This window comes from Drosophila rhopaloa, unplaced genomic scaffold (genome assembly GCF_018152115.1).
Source record: "Drosophila rhopaloa isolate 14029-0021.01 unplaced genomic scaffold, ASM1815211v1 contig_155, whole genome shotgun sequence".
NCBI lineage: Eukaryota > Metazoa > Arthropoda > Insecta > Diptera > Drosophilidae > Drosophila > Drosophila rhopaloa.
This window is the reverse complement of record NW_025335034.1, coordinates 3,702,978-3,724,598: the sequence shown is the minus strand read 5'-3', so window position 1 is coordinate 3,724,598 and position 21,621 is coordinate 3,702,978. Positions and strand designations below refer to the sequence as shown.

Below are 21,621 nucleotides of genomic sequence, written 5' to 3'. Positions count from 1 at the left end.
CATTTCAAAAAAGAAATAAATTATGTTTTTCAAATAATAATTTAATTTAATTTTATGCCCAGAGTGTTATTTACATTCCGTCACTGTAAATAATAATAGCGACACCTAGAGTTGAATTTTTCTACACGGTCTGTTGAGCGTCCTCTAGCGCTAACTTAAAGTTCAGTTTGACGGTCTGGCAGCACTATATTTTTGAATAAGATGAAAAAGTATTTTCAAATAATCTTCGCAGCTGGTTTACCCAGTACCAAATTTAATAATAGGTAATGTATTTTTCTAAATTATCAATTAAATTTTAGTTAAGTAATACCGAAGAAGGTAAATGACTAAAAATTTTAATTTGTGATTCACTTTTTTCTACCCAAAAATATATATTTCCGAAGGGTATTACTGACTTTAAATCCACAATTTCCAGTATAAAAAGAAAAACCGTAAGTCTAAATTATTCGAAATGAAAACATACAGTTATATATTTTTTTTACCCATATTTTAAGAGATTGCCAATCAAATGGATATACTTGCAAAGTCTCTGAGTTAAGTTTTCTTCATAACTAGTTGGTTAGAAGGCTGATTAATTGCAATACTCACTTGATAGTTTGTCGACGCTCTCAAAGCGCTGCTCGACTTTCGAGCGGAGTGAGTCCAGGTCAAACGGAGCCGCAAGGCCGTGATCCACGCTGCGAGATTTGCTCCTGGAAAAAGTCACAGAACGGTTGTAAAATCGATTGTGAATGGAATATTTCGGCTTTGTAGCGATCGGAGTGCAATCTGTTGCGATCCTTATCACTTACAAATTTCCAGCTCGAATTGTGACCATAACCGGGTAATAACAATTTATTTATTGGCTGCCAGTTGCCTTTTTTATTCAACCTTTTTGTTGTGTATTTTGCTATCGTTTTGTAAAGATTATCTAGACAATCGGCGAGTGTCCAAATAAGGTAAAACGACGCATTTTAAATGGTTTTTTTTTAAACGGTTTTCGATTTGTTTTTTTAGATTAGCCTTTAAATAATTGGAGAGAAGTCACGATTTTTCATGCAACTTGTCCTTAAGATGCTTGATAGATTAATATAATGCATGTGGTATCTCCATTCATAGTAGAATGAAAACATTTAATGTGAATATTTATTAATTTAGAAGAGACGGAAACCCTTGCTTTTAGCTGATAAAACAATCCTAACTAAAACTTGAAAATAATACAATTTAATAATAGGCATTTAATTTACAAATTAACTCATATTGGATCTTTACCGTTATCGTAAGATGTTCAAACAGAGCAAAATAGAAAAATACTTTGTTGGAACTTATTTTTAGTTTTAAAATATTGTTTTTCAAAATAAAATTTCCTAATAATCGAAAACATACAGCCATAAGAAGGCCTCGAAATATCACTCTTTCCTGCATCCTATTGCTCGTATTTCACCCGATTAATTTGCTCTCTGAACTGTGCCGAATTCTAAGAATCAACTGATATGGAGGAGTACAGCCGGGAGCCATGTCCCTTTCGCATCATCGAGGACTGCGGCGGAGCCTTCACCATGGGTGCCCTGGGCGGAGGAGCCTTTCAGGCGATCAAGGGCTTCCGCAACGCCCCCTCCGGCCTCAATCATCGCCTGTGGGGCGGCCTTGCGGCGGTAAGGGCCCGATCCGGCCTGGTGGGCGGGAACTTCGCGGTGTGGGGCGCTACTTTCAGCGCCATCGATTGCACTCTGGTGTACTACCGGAAGAAGGAGGACCCGTGGAACGCGATAATTGGAGGAGCGGCCACCGGGGGCATACTGGCCGCTCGAACGGGTAAGTTTTTTCATCCTTTTAAAGGCTTTATGCATAGATAGTTGTGTTTGGGCCTGAACTTGGATATCTGTATACATCCGTATAAAACGTGTAGTTGCATAGGACCTGGGTTTTTATCTGAGTTAATTTGGCCTTTCTTTTATGACCATTCAAAGATGCTAAACTCGGTGATATTTATAATGTATCTAATCTCAGATATATAGTAATACCAACCAATTTCAAATCAGCTTCTATGTATTGGGTGTTAAAATGTTAAATCCTTTGGTACAACAGTGATTTTTTTCTAAGTTCACGGGGTTTTTAACCCAAAAACGCAAAGATCAATCCTCGCAAATGTACACCATTTATAACATATGTAGCTATATTTTAAAGGTATTTTCCTAATTATCTTCCGCAGGATTAACCTCGATGCTCAGCAGTGCCCTGGTGGGTGGAATTCTGTTGGCCTTGATCGAGGGCGTGGGCATTGCGGTGTCCCACTACTCGGCGGATTCCTACCGCCAGGTGTCGCCCGTGGAGAGGCAAGAGATCTACAAGCAGCTGCATTTACAGCAACAGCAGACAGGCTGTTCTCCCTTTAGCGCAGACTATGCAGAAGTAAGTTGGATCTCCTCCAAAAGCATATCCCCTTCTTCACTTGGCACTCTTCCATCGCAGGTTAATTCGTCGTCATTGTAGGATTCTTTGCTGCGTCATCGCCATCCATCCGCGTTCCGTGGGTCGACGATTGCATACCAATTCAATACGAGATTACTTTGATTGTTCAACGACAACGCCTCCAAATCTGAGTCTGGCGGCATTCCGATTTCAATTAAAATTCATTTGTCGTATATTGCTAGTTTTAGAATCATAAATATATTTTCCTTTTCGTTTCTTGTTTTGTTCGGTTCGGCATTTTTATAGCCACAGTCCGAAGTCGAGCTGAAGTGTCGTGGCGTTTTGGGAGGCGCGTGTGCTTCCTAGATCCATAATTGAAATACCTTATTTATTCGGGGCTCCCTCCCCGAAACCCCTTGGATTCAAGCAAGAACTATCTCACTGCCGCCTTGATTTATGGTTTAAGTTAGTCCCTATATAGATAAACATGGTGTTTATTCTCACACTCGCTCTCTGAGCTTAACAATATTTATCTTTATTTTATTTTTAGATTATTACATTTTTGTGATTTTGAAGTTCACATTTTTCTCTGCTTAATTGCAAACGAACTGTTATATAATTATTGTTATTTGTTTTTAAGAATGACTTGCCAGTATATATTCCTTCAATTTACTTTAAATATTTAAAATTATTTTAAGAGCGTAGATAGTTTAAGTTCAAGAAAGCAATAGCCTATTATTATTATTTAAATTAATTGTTTGTGCTTTTTTTTGAGAATACTTCATATTAAAGTCCTACTTCAGATGTTCCTTATTTTGTCATATTTGCCTGAATTATTTTTCCGTTGTACTTATGTATGTGATATTTTCCCTATTATTGCGGTCCCCTTTTGATTGGCAAAACTAATTTCCGTTCCCATTTTGAGCGGGAAAATAAGTTTTCCTCCGTCAAGATAGTCGTACCAAAGTGAATCACAACAAAGTGAATGACAACTACATGCACGAACTGACGAAGGGGAAAATATTTATAGGAATATATTGAGGCTTTATTCTGCCGATCAAGTGTCCCCTCCCTCCCATGAAAATAATAAAATTTTATTTGCGCGTGTCTTTTCACCGCGTTGCCAATTAGCGGGCAAACGGCGATAACCATAATTGAATATCAATGATAAAAACAAAATATACATAAATATGTGTGCGGGCAAAATAATTGTTCGCCTGAAGTTTTCAGCTGGCGGCAGCAGGCGCATGCAAAGTGCTTTTGTTCGAAGATAAACAATGAAAAGCAAATACTAAATAAGTATTTAACGCATATTTGTCGCCATTCGATATTTGTTTTCCCCATTTTTATCTCCTGCCCGCATCTACCGCCTTTCGCCAACGAGAATTTTCCACGGAAAGTCTTGGAATGGCTGCGCAGCTGAAAAAACCCTTCGGAAACCAAACAGGTAAACCCACTCTCTATAAATAAGGATAGGCCTATTGGAGTGAAAAACCTTTGCGAAAACAGCTTCTGGGCGAAACAACTGTGTTTGAATTTAAGTTGGCTACATTTGACGACGTCTCGAGTTATTTTTTAAATATTTAAATTAAATTGAGTTCAAGCAGCGACCTAGCCAATGGAATCTCATTTGCACAGTTGGTTTTCGCGTTAATATGGAAAAGTATTTCGCTTTTGTTCGGCAAGTAAACATGAATAATTGTAAATGACATAAATATTATTTTCAGAGGCTGAATTTATTTTTCGCATTTTTTCTTTGGCTGGCGAGGAGGTCAGCAAGAGCAAGGCGTGCCAAATATTCGCAGTCTCGCATTCACATAATATATTATACATATATAGACACTTTGGGCAGAGGGATTTGACGATAGTCAATGCAAATGAGTAGTAACTCAGTCTAGACTGCAGCCTAAAGGTTTTAAACGTGAAAAGTGATATTGATTAAGATGTCTTTTCTGCGAATGCATGTTGAGTCACTGAACAATTCTTTGAAAGTACCTGCACTAATTACTGTTGCAAATCGGCATCGAGTTGTAAAATGTCTAACAGACACGCTTCCGCATAAACTAGTTGGATACACTTAATAAAAAAGCAAAATAACATACAGGTGCCTTCAAGCAATTCCCATTTTTTCTCTTTATTTCCCACAAACTCGAATATAAAGTGAGTGCATTATTACGAAAATCACAGAAAATAGCAGGAATGCGGCGTGTCATAAAGAGCCAGTGGCTATTGAATAAACCCATTGAAGCACAAGTCATTCAGGGCTCGATCAACACTAGGCAGGTCTATATATCTTATCGCTCTTGTGCATTGTTTACCTTCGAGAATTTGGCCCTGGGCTGCGATCAGTGGCATGAACACAACACCGAAAACGGCGGTAGTCGTTTTACTGGCACAATTCCACCCAGCCAAATGTCAACAACCCACGGGGTGTTACCTGCAGCACTAGAGTGCTTTTTATTTATTGTGTCCGCGGATCGAATCGTAGACAGTAGACAGTCCAAGTTGAACTTAGCCAATGACTCAGTTTTACTACGTATACGTAATGTGCGAGGCACAATAACATGAATTATTGGCGATTATTGCAGTTGTGAAATTGATTATAAATTGCTTTTACTCAATGTTGATGTCTTCCGCGTGACTCATTATAGGTTGTGGTCTTTTCTTGGGGTAGGTTCTTCATATTCTCATCACATCTAAACATTTCTTAAGTTTAAGAATCTATTTTTGTTATTGCTCTCCTATCTCTCACCCTTCAAACGTTTGGAACCCGCGGATTTTATCTGTCAACATCAATTAAAAATCAGCTATTTATTTATACTTATACGCGACTTATAAATTATCAAAAATCGTTAATAAGACGACAGCGAACATTAAGATTATCTATAAATAATCTGAGAGCGAGTGTAATTTGAACACCGGCACGCTGGTTTTATAAATTATCAATATTTGCTGCCTGCCGTTTTCGATTTAGAGTTTTGCTCAACTTATATACAGACCGCAAAAACGATTTATTGTTGCAATCGATTGGCTTGCTCGAAAGTTCATAAATTGCTAAATTGGCTTTGGGTTATGGTCACAATTCGCTGAAAGTCAAATATATCATTAATGTTATAATAATAATTTTATAAATATGAGCATGCAGGTGAGTTAAATACAGTCTGGCCATGCAACATTCAACGGCGATACATAGATTCAGATCACAAAGGGGCAGCTGGATAAATATGTCATGCGGGTGCAGTTAAAGGCTTTTTCCATATACATATGCACTTGATGTGGCTCTGGCTCATTTGCATTTGTGTGGATGGGTGTTCGTGTGGGTGTGTGTGCGGGTGTGAGTGTGTGTGTGGGGTGGGTGTTTCTATGGGATCGTTAGTTGCAACTTACCTGCGCACGGGTATCGCCAAATTGTCAACGCTGCGTGACAAACTGGAAACATCTTGACTAGCCCTACGTGACCTGGCACGTTCGCAAATCATAAGGAGCACATCGGGGCAGGCGAACAAAACCAATTAAATGAGCAAATTGTGCCAAAACAAAATACAGTAGGTCCAAAAAAATAAACGGAGAAAATTAAAAATGGGTAAATAAAAATATATAATTACGAAATGGTTAAATTCAAAGTAGACACACACTGCAGAAAGGGAAATGTGTCTCGCCTAAATCGCGCGACTTTAACAAACGCCAGTTTATGGAATGCACACGTAGTAAGAGGAATTCATCGGACCCAATCCCAATCCCGAACCCGCCCGTCTAATTGCCGGCCATATGGATCGCTATATACCACTGGATATTTACATGTCTATATGTCTGTGGGGAGCACGTGGTTCAGTCGACTCTGAGCTAATTGCTTTGGAATCGTCACGTCCAGAAAAAAGGTCGTGGAAATAAATGGGACCGAATTGGAGGACACTTTAGCTAATAGCTTTCAGCGGAGTGATAGGACTGGGCGTATCCTTAATTTCTTCTCTTTTATTTTGGTACCGCAAATCATAACAAAGTTCCTCTTTAGAGATTCAGAGAACCTCAAGTGCTCCTTAAAAAGTCAATCTTCAGAAATACATAGAACCTCTAGTGCTTCAAAGATTTAGGATTTACCATTTACCATTACCTTTTAGGATTTACCAATTTTTTTGCAATCAGCTAATACTATCAACATAATCAAAATGTAGGTATTTAACATTTTTGTTTTGTTTGACGCACTCGAATACTTCTTAAGAACAATGTTCAACCTGAGCAGCTTGTCAAGGGTGAGCAGTTAATAGACCGATATGATATGGGTGCAATCAAAAATCCCACAATTTGCGACTATTCCAGTTAAGATTGTTAAGCTCAAGGTTTCTTATGGCGATATACACCCGAAAAATCTCTGATATAGCTCATGGTCGAAACATTTTGCACAGACAGTTTATCTAAATTTGGGGCAATTATGAGAAGTCGTTGAATCGACTCAAAAAAGGTGTTTAATAGGTGTCGAAGAAATGTAAAGGAGGTAAACCGAAAAGCTTTGTTATTTGGGTCAGTCAAAACTCAAGACTCACTATTAAGACACTATCTAAATTGTATTTATCTGTGGGTACTATATTAAGCTGTGATGGTAAAATATTTCTTAGGCTTGTAATGGTTTATTTGATTTAATTTAATGAATGTTTTGGTGCCCTAGTCTTATTTTCATAAAACATGCGTTGATTTTGGCATAACATTGACCCATTGCTTGAATTAGGATGGAAGCTTGGGGAATAAGAGTACGTGCACAAGATCATGTGGAGTGCTTGATTATAATGTTCGTCGGTTTTGAGCTCACCGGAAGTTAGGAACAAGCTTAAAAAATGTATATTCCTATCGTGACTCACGTAGGTAACGATTACGATTGGATTTTATGGTTAAAAACTTTAGCAAACAAGAATCGATGAGAACCATATCGTTTTTAAAGTGTACTTTTCTAACAATGCACATTTCTTTAAAAACCCCACACAATTCAACATAATCGGCTGACAAAAACGTTTGGGATCTAATCGGAAGTGTTTAATAATCATAATAAAGATACGAACGTAGAGAGAAAAATGCCATATATTGGTTACCAGGCAATTATTGTCTTTATGATTTTTAAATATAAATATTTTTGGCCAAAGCTCCTCAGAATAAAGGTTTAAGTGTAGAAGGGAGACAAATTAACTTACCAATAATATTGGGATGTAATTATAACGTTCTGCATTTTGTTTTCAATTTATATAATGTTTATGCACTTAGTTCATCACTTTGCTAAACAGAAACAATATTAACCCTAAATTAAATGCAATTTCTCTGATGTCTTTACACCCAGCTCAAGGGCTAAAATAATTAAGGGGAATTGATGAATGTTTTAGGGAAAAGTTCGGATACCGATTAACTGGTCGATCAATCATAGCCATAGTAGTTGACAGATGAGTGAGAGAAAAAACGGAATGTGGCTAAAACAAGCAAAAGATAAATTCACTTGACACTGTTGACTTTTAATGATTCAATTTGGCTGTCAGTGCTGTGGGTTGTGGAAAATATTGATGACAAAATTAATTAGCTTGTCGGAGGAGCCGTCGTCGGGCAGGGAAATACAAATAAAATTCGCCCAAAGTCAGCCCTTATCAGCCGGAGTCTCGGATGAATACAAACAACCATAACAAAACTGACAACAAACTGCAGCAGTTGTCTAATGCTGTCACGTGTAGTTCGGTCACCGGTTTAATTCCGCCTTTGATTTTGATATAACTCTATTGTGCTTCCAGCCTGGGCCCGACTTTTGATAATCATATTTAGAGTCCCCCCAAGGCCTTGCCTTCCTCCCACCTCATAATTAGAATTTTATGCCGCATCGTTATCTCTGTTTGCCCTGGCTTTCTGTTGCTCTGGAAAAATAAAACGAAGGAAACGTTGTTTGTATTTGCTCGTCCGTTGCTACCAACTTAACGACGAAGAAAAAGGTTAATTGGATTTTTGGACACATTTTTGCAGCTGTCTGTGCTATTTTTTGCACATAAAGATGTGTCATATTCGAGGGCACGTCAGCACGTGACGATTGCGTAATGGAAATAATTTTGACTCAGAGAAGTTCTAGCTAAACTTACTTACTTATGTGATAACAATGTGGGATAAAGCGCTGCAACGCTAAACAAATTCTGGATTGTATTAATCATTTGAAGCTATTTATTTCTCCAAAACATTTAAAGACTGCAGCATTAATGGGATCATCTGCTCAACTGATTGAGATCTCCAGATCATCTTTATCCAACAAATTGATCGTACTCGAAAGATGTATTTGTCTTCCAACGGATTACCTCAACCACAGCACCCAAATGATTATTCATGAACCCCGGACAAGGTGACTGCTTATTCAATCTGCACTTGAAATTAATCCTCCTCCGCACAGTCAACAAAAACACGAATTTGGGTTAAGGTTGGCCTTCACCTGCGGCTGGGAAAAAGAAAGTCAACGACGGGGCTTTTGCTATCGGCATTATCTTGTTTGGGGGCATTTGTATGTAAAAAGTATTTTGTAAATATTTAAATTAGCCGGCGGCGTTCTTAGTCATGCGCAGACGAGGAAATATTCGTCGCACATTTATATTGCACGCCAACATTTTTTGACTGGCCTTAATTGAAACAATTAATTGCATTTTATATCACTTTTGTAATGCCTTGCGGGTGTGAGCACGACTGATTGTGGTCAGTTGCCTTTAATTTCTCGGCGCCAGCGGCGTCGTAAATGAAAACATCAGCAACTCGATTGATATTTTTTCCAGCGTGTTTACTTTTTGTTCAACCTGATTGATATTCACATAAAATCTAGTTTGGATCTGACGTGTTTGCCAGGCATTTAGCATGGAGCCTATAATTTTGGTGGGCAATCTGTGAGAATTGTCAGCCTGCCTTCATTAGCGGCTTATTGAGGCAATTCCTATGGACAGGCAACATCTGGCCAAAACTTCGGAAGCTGGACAGACGAGCCCCTTGATAGACAACCTAAAACTGAGAACTTAAACACCCAAACAACTTTGTATTTTTCCTTCTGGCTGACTTAACTGACCTTCACTTTTGTAAATTCCACAAGCAAAATAAAACAGAAATAACAATTCCAAACAAAGAAAGGCAGAGACAAAATTTCAATAAACCAGTTTGGCCAAAATTCAAAATATTTACACAAACCGACGCGGCAACAACAGCACTGAGAAACTTTTATCTTTCATTTAAATTGAAACTTGCTTTACGTAAATTAAGATAAGAGCCGTGTTATCATTGGGAAAAAACGAGCACACAATAAACAAAGCATTGAACAAAGCGAGAATCTAATTGAAACGAATGCAAAACTCGATCTTGAATCGTACAAATTTTCTTTAATGAGAAAATATTTAATTGAAAGAGATTGATGGCGATTCTCGCCATCTCGGTATGTTTCCATCTCGAAGAAATTGCGTTTAATTGGCTTTAAAGAGTTTCGTTTAATGTAATGAATATTTAATGCCATAAAGCCTAATTGCCTTGCACATTTCGTAATAAATATATAAGCAATTTGTATTGTAAATAAATTATGAATTATAATCAACTCAACACACTCTCGCCAGAGGCACTGAGAATCCAGTTTGACACTTTGCACTTTGCATTTGCATAAAATTACGATTTTTCGGGTGCGATCCAGCCGCGGATTCGAGAGGGAGATCGGTTCAAATGTCTCGCTACGCGTCAGTTCCATTTCCAACTGACAGACGCAGAATAAAAATTATCCCATGGGTCCGGGTCTGTCATTGTTAATGACATGGGCCTGGGATGTTATCATTCTGGATACACACACCAGCGGGTGTGCGAGTGAGTGTGCTCCGCTGCCCTCTTGTTCTGGCATTAATATATATTTATCAAATCAGCAGCCAGCCGAGCGCAATAAAAGGCCTCTGCCTCTGTGGACTTTGTGCACACACGCACGTAATCATTCGGATCCAAACAATACCCAGATCCCCACTTTATGTTCATTTGGTGTGGAATCCAAGTTGGACAGATCTGAAAACATGCCAACATATCGTGTATTTGGAGACATTTGTTCGCTGATCTAATCAGATCTGAAATATTACAAAAGATCGCATAAACTCCGAGATAAACTTTACTTCAACATTTCATTGCAAATAAAATCCAAGATCCAGTATCAATATATGTGTGTGAACATGTTTTTCTGAATTAACTGGGCCTAATCTATATAGGGATACAATATCTGGATAATTATTATTGTAGCTGATATAGTAACCCTCAAAATGACATTTGTGGAGGGACACAAAACATGTTTGTTTTACGAAGTGCTAAAAAATCTGAACGCATCCGACTAAATCTGACCTAACTTAAGTTAGTATATGACTTTCACGTTGTCAGTTACGTAAATAAACAAGGGTTACGTCTTCCGAAACTGTTATCATATGTTTTATTTTTTTAAATATTTGCCAACTTATTTAGAAAGCGCGTTAAATAGCCGAGTAAACAAAACGTGAGAAGGTAGTTTCGTTTTACAAAGTCACTTATAGAAGTAACTAGAATATGCTAAGAACTAAGATATTAATAGAAACTTGAAATATAAAAAGATTTCTTCTATTTAGGTTCCTTTTAAGGTATATTAATAAAATAGTTATTATTCATAAGAGAATGATCCCTTCTCTAGTTAGAGAATCGATCGGTACTTCTATGATCAATCATCATGTCTCTCAATCATAAAATCTTCATTCGGGTTGTAAACTTTTAATTTTAATCACCATACCAGGTAGCAAATTAGCATAAACGTCTAGTAACCCAAGCGGTTCCTTTCTGATCAATCATCCCATCACACTTGATCATTACTGGAAACCCACCTGACAACGTCATGCTGTCTGGACCCTCATTCGAATTGAAATGTATTACCTAGTTGCAATATTAATTACCTTTAAGAATTTCTCAAGCCTTGAGTTGGGTAATTCATTTCGCAACAATCATCGATGAATATTGAAGCAAATGAACCCATAGGATTACATCAACGTAAACTTGTTTAGAGAACTTGTAATGCTATACATTGAAAGGGCTTAAAACCTAACAGCACAATTTGTAAACAAACGACATGGGGAAACGTAAAAATCGATTTTGGACAAACGTACTTATATATATAGAATATATGGCAAGGGGCGGGGCAGGTCTAAAAATGAAATACGACTCAATTCGCTTTATATTGGGTGGCCATAAAGAGATAGATGTTGATACCGAAATGTCAGGCCAGTCGAACCCGAATGAGGTCTTATGGAAGTCTTTGGTCAGTCTTGTCCCACTGGGCCCATAAATCGTACGATTATAAACAATATAATAAAGTATATTTTCAAGCAATTGCGTTTCCCAAGTACCTGTCACAAATGGTTGTTACCTTTTTTCCAACGTTTCTGTTTCTGTTTTTGTTTTCTGTATTCATTTTGTTTGTGTTTTTAACTAAACTTTCGACGCCTCGAAAGGGGCGTTACGAGTTTCGGACGATTGGAGAGGTGAAGTGAACGTTGTACTGAATTTCTTATAGGGTCCCGTGTTCGTGTGCCCGTGCTGCCTTTATTGTTAGTGCTTATTTGTACTAATTTGATAAGCTGAAGTGGGTTCCAGCTCGGAAGAAATAGTACAACTCGAGAATGGTGTTTGTGCTTGCTGCTCCGAATCTGATATTGAGACACTTTCAAGTGTGAAATTGACGGTTGCTGACAACCAATGAAAGTTTGATCTACGTACTTTACACGGGAGTGACTCATTCAAACTCGGTGAACCCAATTTCTGGGGCGCCTTTCTACAGAAAATGAATCAGTATCAAACACAAAACTAATAGTAAAAACAAAATACTTATGGGATAGACTTCTTAACTGAATCTGAGAAAGAGAGTAATACAACTTCCATTTCTAGAACCCGAGTTAAAGAGGCAAATATTTTGTGCACTTTGAGTTAGGAAAGTTCAACTGTATGTTTAATTATATGTGTTTCCATTAAGTGCCGCTTAAATTATTTTTGTTTTGAGGTATATTTTTGGGGCATGGATAGATTTATTACTTTATTTTTTAATAAACCAATAAACTCAATTAAAGTCTGACAACCTAATTGTTTTAAAAAGGGTTAAATCACTCACACCTAACAGTAATTTGAATTAACAAACCGTCACTAAGGGAAATCGAAGTAAATCAGTAAAAATACTGAAAATTAAGATTTGGGCATTATAATTATACTAACCAGCTAGTGTAATTTGTTTGCACTGTTTTAATGAATATCTGCAAGTGTTCAGGCAACACATACTACTTCAAGAATACCTGATGAGTTATGGCATTTGCATACAGTCGCACACAAGCATATAAGCTGATCAAATATTGGCCAAAGTTGTTGTGATATTTAAATAACTACTGTGTGGGCATTATCCAGGCATTGACTTGGAATCACTAAGCCTGGCTCTAAGCATCTTATGGGATGTTGTTGGACTAACCGATTGAGTGAGTGACTGACTGATGGAATTCGTACTTGTATCAACATCAGAAACTGAAACAGAAGCTAGATTGGAATCACAAAGCCAAAGCTGAACAAATACTCACGTGAGACGAAATTCTGCCTTGTGACTGGAGGCTGTTCGGATTCGTTTGGACCAGGCCCCAATTAACAATTTCAAGTGGCAAGCTTGCGGGGGCTTAGCGGCTTTTTCAACGAATGGTTGATGGGACAAAAATCCACAAAAGTACCAAGAGCACACAAGCCAATCGATTGGCATGATTGGATATATTTGAGCAACAAAGCCCATCATCTTTGGTGTTGCTTACAAAAGATTTTTGTGTTTCAGAGTGGATTAAAGTGACCAAAGTTGTTTATTGAAGTGTCAAAAATATATCAAATTTGATATGAAAATTTCATGAATTTTTGTTACATATTCATTTTTTCTAGCTCAACCACTAAAATTGTAAGGCCCATACAAATTCATTAATTCTAAATTGTACTAAAAGCGTTAAGATAAAAAAGGGAATAAAATATAGAAACTATATATCGCGTGTAATAAAAACGTGCTGCATGGAAGTTGAAAATCGCACTACATTTATGTATATGTACATAGATTTGTAGTGACAGAGGCAAACAATATAGCAAATATGGTCAATTACTGATATTGCCGTTGCTTACATTCCGTTGGACAATTCGCAATATTTGTGCGCTCCATTAATTTTCTTTACAAGTTTAATTGACATTGGAAATTGTAAAGTGCCGCTTTTTATTATTCCCAGGTCGCTTATGTAAGCCAGAAGGAAAGGGGCTGATATAAAAGAAATAAGCCCGATCAAGATATATGTTTCGTAACTAATTTGCATGGCTATATTTCACAGATGCAAATTTCTTATTTCGCATGGAAAAAATACGGTTTCGGATTTTGACTTTATTATGGCTTTAATTTTTGTGCAAAGCATAGTCCTGGCATTATTTGCTCGTCAACACTTTCTCACAAAAGGTTTGTTGTTTACAAGGCCTTTCAGGCAATAATTTCCATTGTTTCTCGTTTTTAATTAAAGAAAATGAAACAACAAAACAATCACAAATAATCAAAAATAATTAAAATGCGAAACAAGACAAAAACACAAACAAAGTCTCAATTCGAAATCGAGACATGAGCAAAGTGTGACAAGAGAAAGAAAACAAAACAAAACAAAATGCTGGGTAATTAAAAGTAAGATATGACGAGAACAAACAAAAAATTGTATTTTTTGAGGAAGCACAAATTATCCGAAAAATATCGTTATCGAAGTGCAATATTTATAAGCCGATACCCATATTTCAAGAGCTGCACGGCCGATCATCAGCCGATTTCGAGTGCTTTTCGGCTTTCGTCAGGAGAGTTCGCCTCTAATTGCCCTGGCCGGGGGCTAAGATTTGTGCGGGCATTAAAAGTAATAATTATAATAAGCATAATGGGGCTTATTCCGCCTCGCCTGATAGACAACCGGCTAATGGAGTCGAGGCGCGTCCGAAGGCTGAAACAGATCCAAAGCCCCCGTTGGGCGTCTGAGGCAATGACTTGGCCCGGTCGGCGGGTCGGGGTCAGTGAATGAACCCCCGAGTTCCCGGCGAAGGTCTCTAGAGTCTATCTTTGCTTGGGAAAGAAGAGCAGGTGTGGGGAACTATTTGTTTTGCGAAATCAGCAGTCCTCCCACATGCTGTTGGTTGAATCAAAAAGTGTTCATTTCAGGGACCGAAAAGGTCGTTACTTGAGATCTTCATTCATTTAAATGAATTTGAAATAAACGTTATTTGCGATTTTTATTCATATAAGTCCGAAATAATCGTTGATTCGGATTATTATTTATATGATTCCCATATAATCGTTACTTGTTAATTTTAATATTTTTAAATCGCTCAAATAATTGTTATTTGGGACTTTTACATATACAAATCTCAGATAAAACTCTGTTTCCTATTGCCTCGCCAGCTTGCTTGCGATCATACAGCAACTTTGCAGATAACACTATTGCAAGTTATAGTAAATATAAATAAATACGGTTTATTTTGTGGCTTAGTCCTATATTATAGTTATCATCTTTAAGCAAGAAAAGGTTAGAATTTATTATAATTTTACGTAGGTTCCGCCCTTACATTTAGTTTATGTATGTCCAACGTAACTATTAACTTAGGTTTCCCAAACTGATTCTAGTTGTATATGAGTTTGGTCCTGCTCCACCCCACTACCACCCGTTGGAAAAATACGAATCAGAAATCTGTAATTATAACCCTCGACGGTGATGAATGGCTTTCGGCGAGTGCGTGAATCGTTATGCTTAATTGGCAAACGAGCGTTCGGCTGGTAATAATCCAGCTGCGCGGAGGTTCTCCTCTGAGGAAATGCCTCCCGACGCATCGCATAAATTAATCTGAAGATGAAGCTGAAGCTGAAGCGGTAGCCCAGGGAAACCGGAAACGCAAGCCATCCGGGGATGTATCTGAGAGTGTGTGTCTGAGTGTGGGAGTGTTTCATGCCGGCAATTAATCACACATTCGACGGGTGTTAGTTCAACATTCGCAGCGGGAGGAGATTGGGTGGGATTGGGCAGAAAGGGTCTCTTACGCAATCGATGCATTTTAGTCACTTGGCAAGGCGTTTGTTAAACACGCAGACGGTTAGAGTCAAACAGAGATGGAGGCGAACCTGTTCTTGAAATTGTCGGGCACGAATATGTTCCACCAGGAGTGGCGCTTCTCGCGCGGGAAATACTCCCCGTGACTGGGATCGATGATGTCGTCCTCATCATCGTTGCCGGTTCCATTGGCGAAGCTGCCGGAGGCCTCCGCCATACTGTCATTGGTGAGGTCGCTCTGCGACTCGCTGCACATCAGGCCGGAGTCCAGGCTCCGCTGGTTGATGTACTCCATCTTCTTGCGCCGGTGCCTGTCCAACTTGGTCTGCAGCGAGCTGCGCCTGCGCCTCTGGCGGTCGTTGGAGGGCCCCTCGTACGAGGAGTTCAGTCCCTGGAGCACTGGCCTCGGCGACTGGCTGCCGTCCTCGAAGAAGGTCTGTTTGCCCGGCTCGTTCGGGGAACTGGCCCTGATGTTCTCCTCCGAGCTGTACACGATCTCGGGGCTGCCGGGTGCGCCGGAGCCATCGGACTTCTCGCTGCGGACAGCCGATTCATACGAGTCTTTGGTGGAGTTCTGCAAGTAGAGAGGAAATGGTGAGGGTTACAAATGGGCCACATCTCGAAAAATAGGTTCGTAATTTATAATTCCTTCCAACTAAAAGCCCATTTAAATTTAGTTTGAGTTTGGTTGGAAGCTATTTCTCTAGTAATCGAAAACAAATCTTTGTTTACTATTTTATTCTGCCAATAAACGACTATTTTATAACACACATTATTAACGTATGGTAAATATGGGACAAAAAAAAAGAAAGAATTTGATCTCTTATTTATTTAATAGCTTTCCTGATGTTGTTATACCCTTGAAGAGGGTTTATAAGTTGAGACAAATGAAAAATAGGACGACTATCATTTAGGAAATAGGAAAATATTAAGAAAATTTAAATACCTTTGCTGTTTTTTAACATAGACGAATATAAACCAAAATATAGATATCATTACGATTTGAACATTATAGGAAGGTTCGAATTATTCGTATAAAAATCGTTATATAGTCGTTTTACAATATTAAATCTTTTTGTTACATAAGATTGAACTAAAATTAGCTTTTTTTCCTGTTTTTAAAATTTCAGATTCTGAAGCAAACACTTAAAATGATTTTGAAAATTAGAATTTTAAATTACACTTTTGCTAACCTAACTTTTTAAAGTAAAAGGAGATTTTACGCTTCAAAAGATAAGATAAGACTTAATGTACGACTTACCTTACTACTATCTCGCCGCAGAAAGGATACGGCTATGGAGCTGCGGCGCTTCTGGCTCTTGTCCGACTTGCTGGAGAACAGTCCCAGGGCCAGGGAACTGCGCCGCGGGGGCTTTTGCGGAGGCAGTGGGGCCGTGGCGTTCAGACTGCCCTCCGTGTCCCCGGAGTCGCCGTCGTGCTCGTCGATGTTCACCAATGACGGTATGGAGGCGCTGGCCCAGTCCTTCCGCAAGCGGTACTTGCCGCTGTCGATAATGCTCATTGTGGAGATCGGTTCTCGATTCGGATGAGGGCACTTCTCGGGCGGATGGGTGAGTTGGTGGATCGTTGGATTGGTGGATTGGTAACTGGTAACTGCTAACTGTTAACCGTTAGGCGCTGCAAGTACTCCAACCGATTAATTATCGTCGAAATTCACGGTTAGGGGTATGGGTATGGGTTTTGGCTGTTAATTGCCGCGCTCCAATTACTGCCAAGCGTTGCCCTCTCTCCCTCTTTCTCTGCGGTTGCGAAACTTTTACTTTCAGTGAACTCTATTGAACCGACATTAGCGTGGTAATTAGCAGGCCGTTGTCGGTCGAGCGGAACGTTGTCGTCGGAACAACAACAAAACCAGCCTGGAATTTCTAAGTGCATTGGGCGAACGGGTAGAGTACAAAGCTCTATCCATCACCGAGCTTTTGGCAGGGGGATCAGGGCTGGGATTATCATCAGGGGAATGAGTTGCACTAGCACCCGGTGTCAGAGATCAATTCACTTCGGATAAACAGTGTCAGATCGATATTTAAACCCGCTGCGACGTAGTCATTAAATTAATGAGCTTTCGATTCGAACTCCAATAAATCCAAATTAAATAAATATATCTGATTTGATTGGATCTATAGGACAGGAAAGCCCCAGACACGAGTTAATATTCAAGGCCCTAATAAGTGGTAACCACATAAATGTAGATGCTATGATCCCAAATAAATCTAATCTGTGTAAGCATCCAGAAAAATACCCTCAGACAATTACAACCAATGATAGCTACCCGTCCTCTCACTTTTAGCCCGCTTGCCTCCCTATTCCGCAATAATGTACGTACTTACATCGTGGAGGTAGCAACAAACAAAAGCAGTTAATAATGGAAATTAACTCAAAACTTCATGACATCATGGGCGAGTAACAATGGGCAACAACCTACGACAACAAAACATCAGACATTACCACATGGGTTATTACAAAAACCAGCACAAAAATTCAATCATGACGACGAGCGCTGCGATGTGATGATGATGATGATGATGAAAAGCCGGCGATGACTGGACTAGAATTGCTGGATTCGCGGGTGAGAAGGGGGCTCAAGATACGCCGCTTGGCTGTGAAATCGAAAGTGCTTAAAGTTTAGCTCGACTTGCCTTACAACTGTCGCTATCACACGATTCTGGTCGGAACAATGGATGGCAGACGGCAATTTAAGGGGCGTGGGCCCCGCATATGTTTCTGTAAACTGACAGACTTTACAATTTAACGCCAGATCAAGTCGTGTGAGGCTGTTTGTATTTCCAATTCTCACCCGGCCGGGTAAATTATAGTTAATGTTTCGAGGGAACAAGGGGGAGTTAATTGAAATGGGTCATTAGACCCCACGCGACAAATTACGCGGCTGAGAATAGTGCTAAGTTTGCCACACACACAAGATATTGTTCTACTAAATGGGACATTCCACAAATTTATTAATGTGAGAAATTTATTAATTTTGGAGTAATAAAAAAAAGCTATGGCTCATAAGAAACTGTGTTTTATAATCTTTAACGATAAATAAAAAATAAAATTATGTAGTTTGGATAGCTATTTTTTTCATTTTATGCTACAATGAAAGATTTGAGAACTTCTTTAAACACAATTAAGTTTTTAAACACAATTAAGTTATGGCTTTCGTGTCAGCCACATTAACTTAGGTAATGTACTTTGGATATATTGTTTACAATTTAGTGCCACCAAGAAATATTTGTGATTTTCTTAGGATAAACCCAGTCCAACTTATACAATTTTCAAGCGCAATAATCCCTTTCAGGTAGGCCACTTCAGGACTGATACCATATGATTAGATCACTAAAGTGGGGCAGTTCCCGACTCTTGTTTACATGTGTCCCTGGCATTATCTCTGGAGGAGATATTGGCAGGCTCTTCGCAGTGTTTGTGCGCAAACACTTGACAGGGTCGTAAATACGCGCCGCCTTATCGGGCCGAATATATAGGAAGAGAGCAATTTGAATATACGGGTAGCTACATGGGGGAAAAAAGCCAACCTTGTCCGCTCGATAAGTGAGCAGAGCGGGAACTCGAAACTGACCACAACCGGTCGAGCTCAAGGCGCTTACACTGTAAGTCAAACTCGACGCGAATCAAGTGCAGGTTCCGCTGGATTGGAATGGATTGTGGATTGGAGTTCACGCTTGGCGGCCAGGCACGTACAAAAGTCACGGGTCTAGGTCTTGGACGTGGAGTTGGACTTGGACTTGGACTTGGACTTGGACTTGGACTTGGTCTGGATCGGGGTCTGCGTTTGGGCTGGGGTCTAGGTCTAGGTCTGGGCTCAATCCACGGTCTCCATTGAGCCGCGAAGGTGGGATCCATTCCATAATTTATGGCCCATATTAATAGCCCGTTGGGGAGTCTATTATTTATTCGGATGTCGCCTGATCAATTGTGCAATGCGCGCATAAATAAATAAATACAAAGACCTGCAGCCAAAGTCCGTATTCAAAGTCTTAGTGTGTCAATGTCATGGCTAGCCAAGCGAATAAACTAGTCGGCTGTGGTGGATCCCTTCATAAATTTAGCTTCAACTTATGGGGCAGTTAAAAAATATTAATAAGTTTGTAGAATATCACAAATATATCATTTTAATATATCCGAGATTTAGTAAAGAAAATGGTTTTAAGCCAAAAACTGGACAATTTACAACATCAAACACTTTAACGTCGGTATATCAAAGGAGTTCATTACAAGCAACATTTAACTCATAGCACAGAAAACGAGAGGCTCCTTGAGAAATCGCAGTGGAATTTTATTTAATTATTCTGTTATTGCTCTTAAGCGTCGACTTCGAACATAAAAATAAAACAATATTTCTGGAAAATCGAGTACAATCTGAGTAAAACGAAATTTTCCATGCAAATGCCACAAGAACGGAAAACTACAGCACGTGATAAGGGGGAGTTGAACTGATAAGGCCGCAGCCAGTCGCACGAGAGCATGGACACGGACTTATAAATACCTCATTGGGGTATCGGATTGGTCCCCGTATTCAGATGGAAATGCATCAGACGAGAGCCCGTAAAACACACGATGACGAGGCCAACTGACACATGGCTGAGGATGCAGCTCTGCAATTTGCAGTGCATGGCAAGGTCCAGTGAAAACGTTGATAACTTTGATGTGCTCAAGTGTGAAAATTTTCCATAGTCTATGTTTATACGCAGTGGGTGAAAAAACAAGAGCCGAGAATAGATTATAGCATCACAGGAAGTTTAAAGGGGCAAGGTATGGGAACTACGATTGCCTTTGGGCAAAACTTTGGACAGCAATTGTACTTCGACATTGATTTATGGCCCACTTGATGGGGCTAATCTTAAGGATTTAGCTTTATGATTGGGAAAGCCTAAGAAAATGACGGCAATAACATTGGATTGATTGTGGTTAATAAATCCTACAATTCCTACAAATAATATCCATGCCAGTCTGAAAAAGATTGTGCTAAAGATAAGTTCGATTTGAATCACTTCGGATTCCTGATAAAACACGAAAAACCCTTAACAACAATCAATCTCTAAGAGATTCTAGAGGTTTAGCCCATTGAAATATTCTGGATTTCGCAATCAGGTACTAACTAAAATCTAACGAATTCAGGAAATCTTGAGTTTTAATCTTTTGTCAATGGGTAAATGGCTACAATAATAAACTTGATAGCAATGCATTTCAATTGGGCGGCAGGCACGTAAAACTGCACTTTCGTTTTCGATAGAAACCAACCGGCAGCAAATGTATCTCGCAGATACACATGTTGAGCGGTAGGTGCAGACACGTTATGGGGCCAAATGAAATGAAATGCGAACAGGCAGAAGAGACAACATGCAACTGAAACAGAAAAAGAAACAGAAACAGAAACAAGAGCAACACGATATAAATAAACCACTCAGACGGCGCAACAATGGACACCGAGAGATACAAATGTATCTACACACGACGATTGGCGGATACATCGCGTGTGCATGGCATGTAAACGATATGTCTGACGTTGTGCTGAAGCAATTTGCTACATTAATGCCGCAAACATTTCATCAGGGGTGAGAATACGGGGTAAACAATTGCCCAGATGAAAGAGAAAACGGGCAGAAATGGGGGTTTTGAACAGGACATTTAATTTGTATATTAATGGAGGCTCGCTCCCTTTCCCTACGTGCAAACGTAATCTGCGAACTCAGCTGGCAAATGTTTATAAGCTGGCTATCCTATCCCCACTGCCAAACCGGTTGAACAAATAAGTTGCTAATAATCGTCTTAAGTTCATAAAGTTCGATTTAATGAGCGACAGCCGACGACTTATTCCAAGCCAATTGCCGGGCACCCTCAGTAGTGCTAAGGTTGTCAGCTGTACGAATTCGAGTTCATAAATCACAAAATTGGAATAATTAATTCCCTTTTCTTGTGCTCTTTTTCGAAATGAAAACAAAACTGGTCGCCGAATGTCGTTGAACCGCCGAGTATTGTGCATGTGCGAATGTGACACATGTATCTACGTGTGCGGCAAAGATACAAATGTATCTACATGTGCTACCGTTTTAGCGGGCGTTGTCATTAGCCAAAGTGTCAAGTGGTCGAC

At 39.2% G+C, this 21,621-nt stretch overlaps 2 protein-coding genes across 20 annotated transcripts in view; one reads left to right on the top strand and one right to left on the bottom strand.

The window, feature by feature from the left end:
• The window catches only part of LOC108041146 (TLD domain-containing protein 2), a 92,581-nt gene that overhangs the window by 29,783 nt on the left and 41,177 nt on the right, over positions 1–21,621 (bottom strand). For 9 of the 19 annotated variants that reach the window (XM_044457259.1, XM_044457263.1, XM_044457265.1 and 6 more), the window contains exons 3-6: positions 16,756–17,132; positions 15,566–16,068; positions 5,779–5,850; positions 589–692 (exon numbers count right to left, since the gene is read on the bottom strand). In XM_044457259.1, the coding sequence (XP_044313194.1) occupies positions 589–692; positions 5,779–5,850; positions 15,566–16,068; positions 16,756–17,016 (940 nt within the window). In that variant the 5' untranslated portion in view covers positions 17,017–17,132. Of the gene's footprint in view, positions 1–588; positions 693–5,778; positions 5,851–7,571; positions 7,669–9,977; positions 10,092–15,565; positions 16,069–16,755; positions 17,133–21,621 lie in introns of those variants that run through there. The other 10 variants (XM_044457262.1, XM_044457269.1, XM_044457272.1 and 7 more) reach the window with 6 other exon arrangements.
• LOC108053828 (probable mitochondrial import inner membrane translocase subunit Tim17 1) lies at positions 1,387–2,624 on the top strand. The gene is made up of 3 exons (XM_017136551.2): positions 1,387–1,794; positions 2,192–2,391; positions 2,452–2,624. Exons 1-3 carry the CDS (start codon positions 1,473–1,475, stop codon positions 2,470–2,472), a joined length of 543 nt encoding a protein of 180 aa, XP_016992040.1. The 5' UTR covers positions 1,387–1,472; the 3' UTR covers positions 2,473–2,624.

Excerpts from the sequence above, each read along its gene's own strand:
- LOC108053828 (XM_017136551.2), top strand. The coding sequence starts at position 1,473 with ATGGAGGAGTACAGCCGGGAGCCATGTCCCTTTCGCATCATCGAGGAC. Across the intron at positions 1,795-2,191 it reads CATACTGGCCGCTCGAACGG|GATTAACCTCGATGCTCAGC; the intron begins GTAAGTTTTTTC and ends TATCTTCCGCAG. Across the intron at positions 2,392-2,451 it reads TTAGCGCAGACTATGCAGAA|GTTAATTCGTCGTCATTGTA; the intron begins GTAAGTTGGATC and ends CTTCCATCGCAG.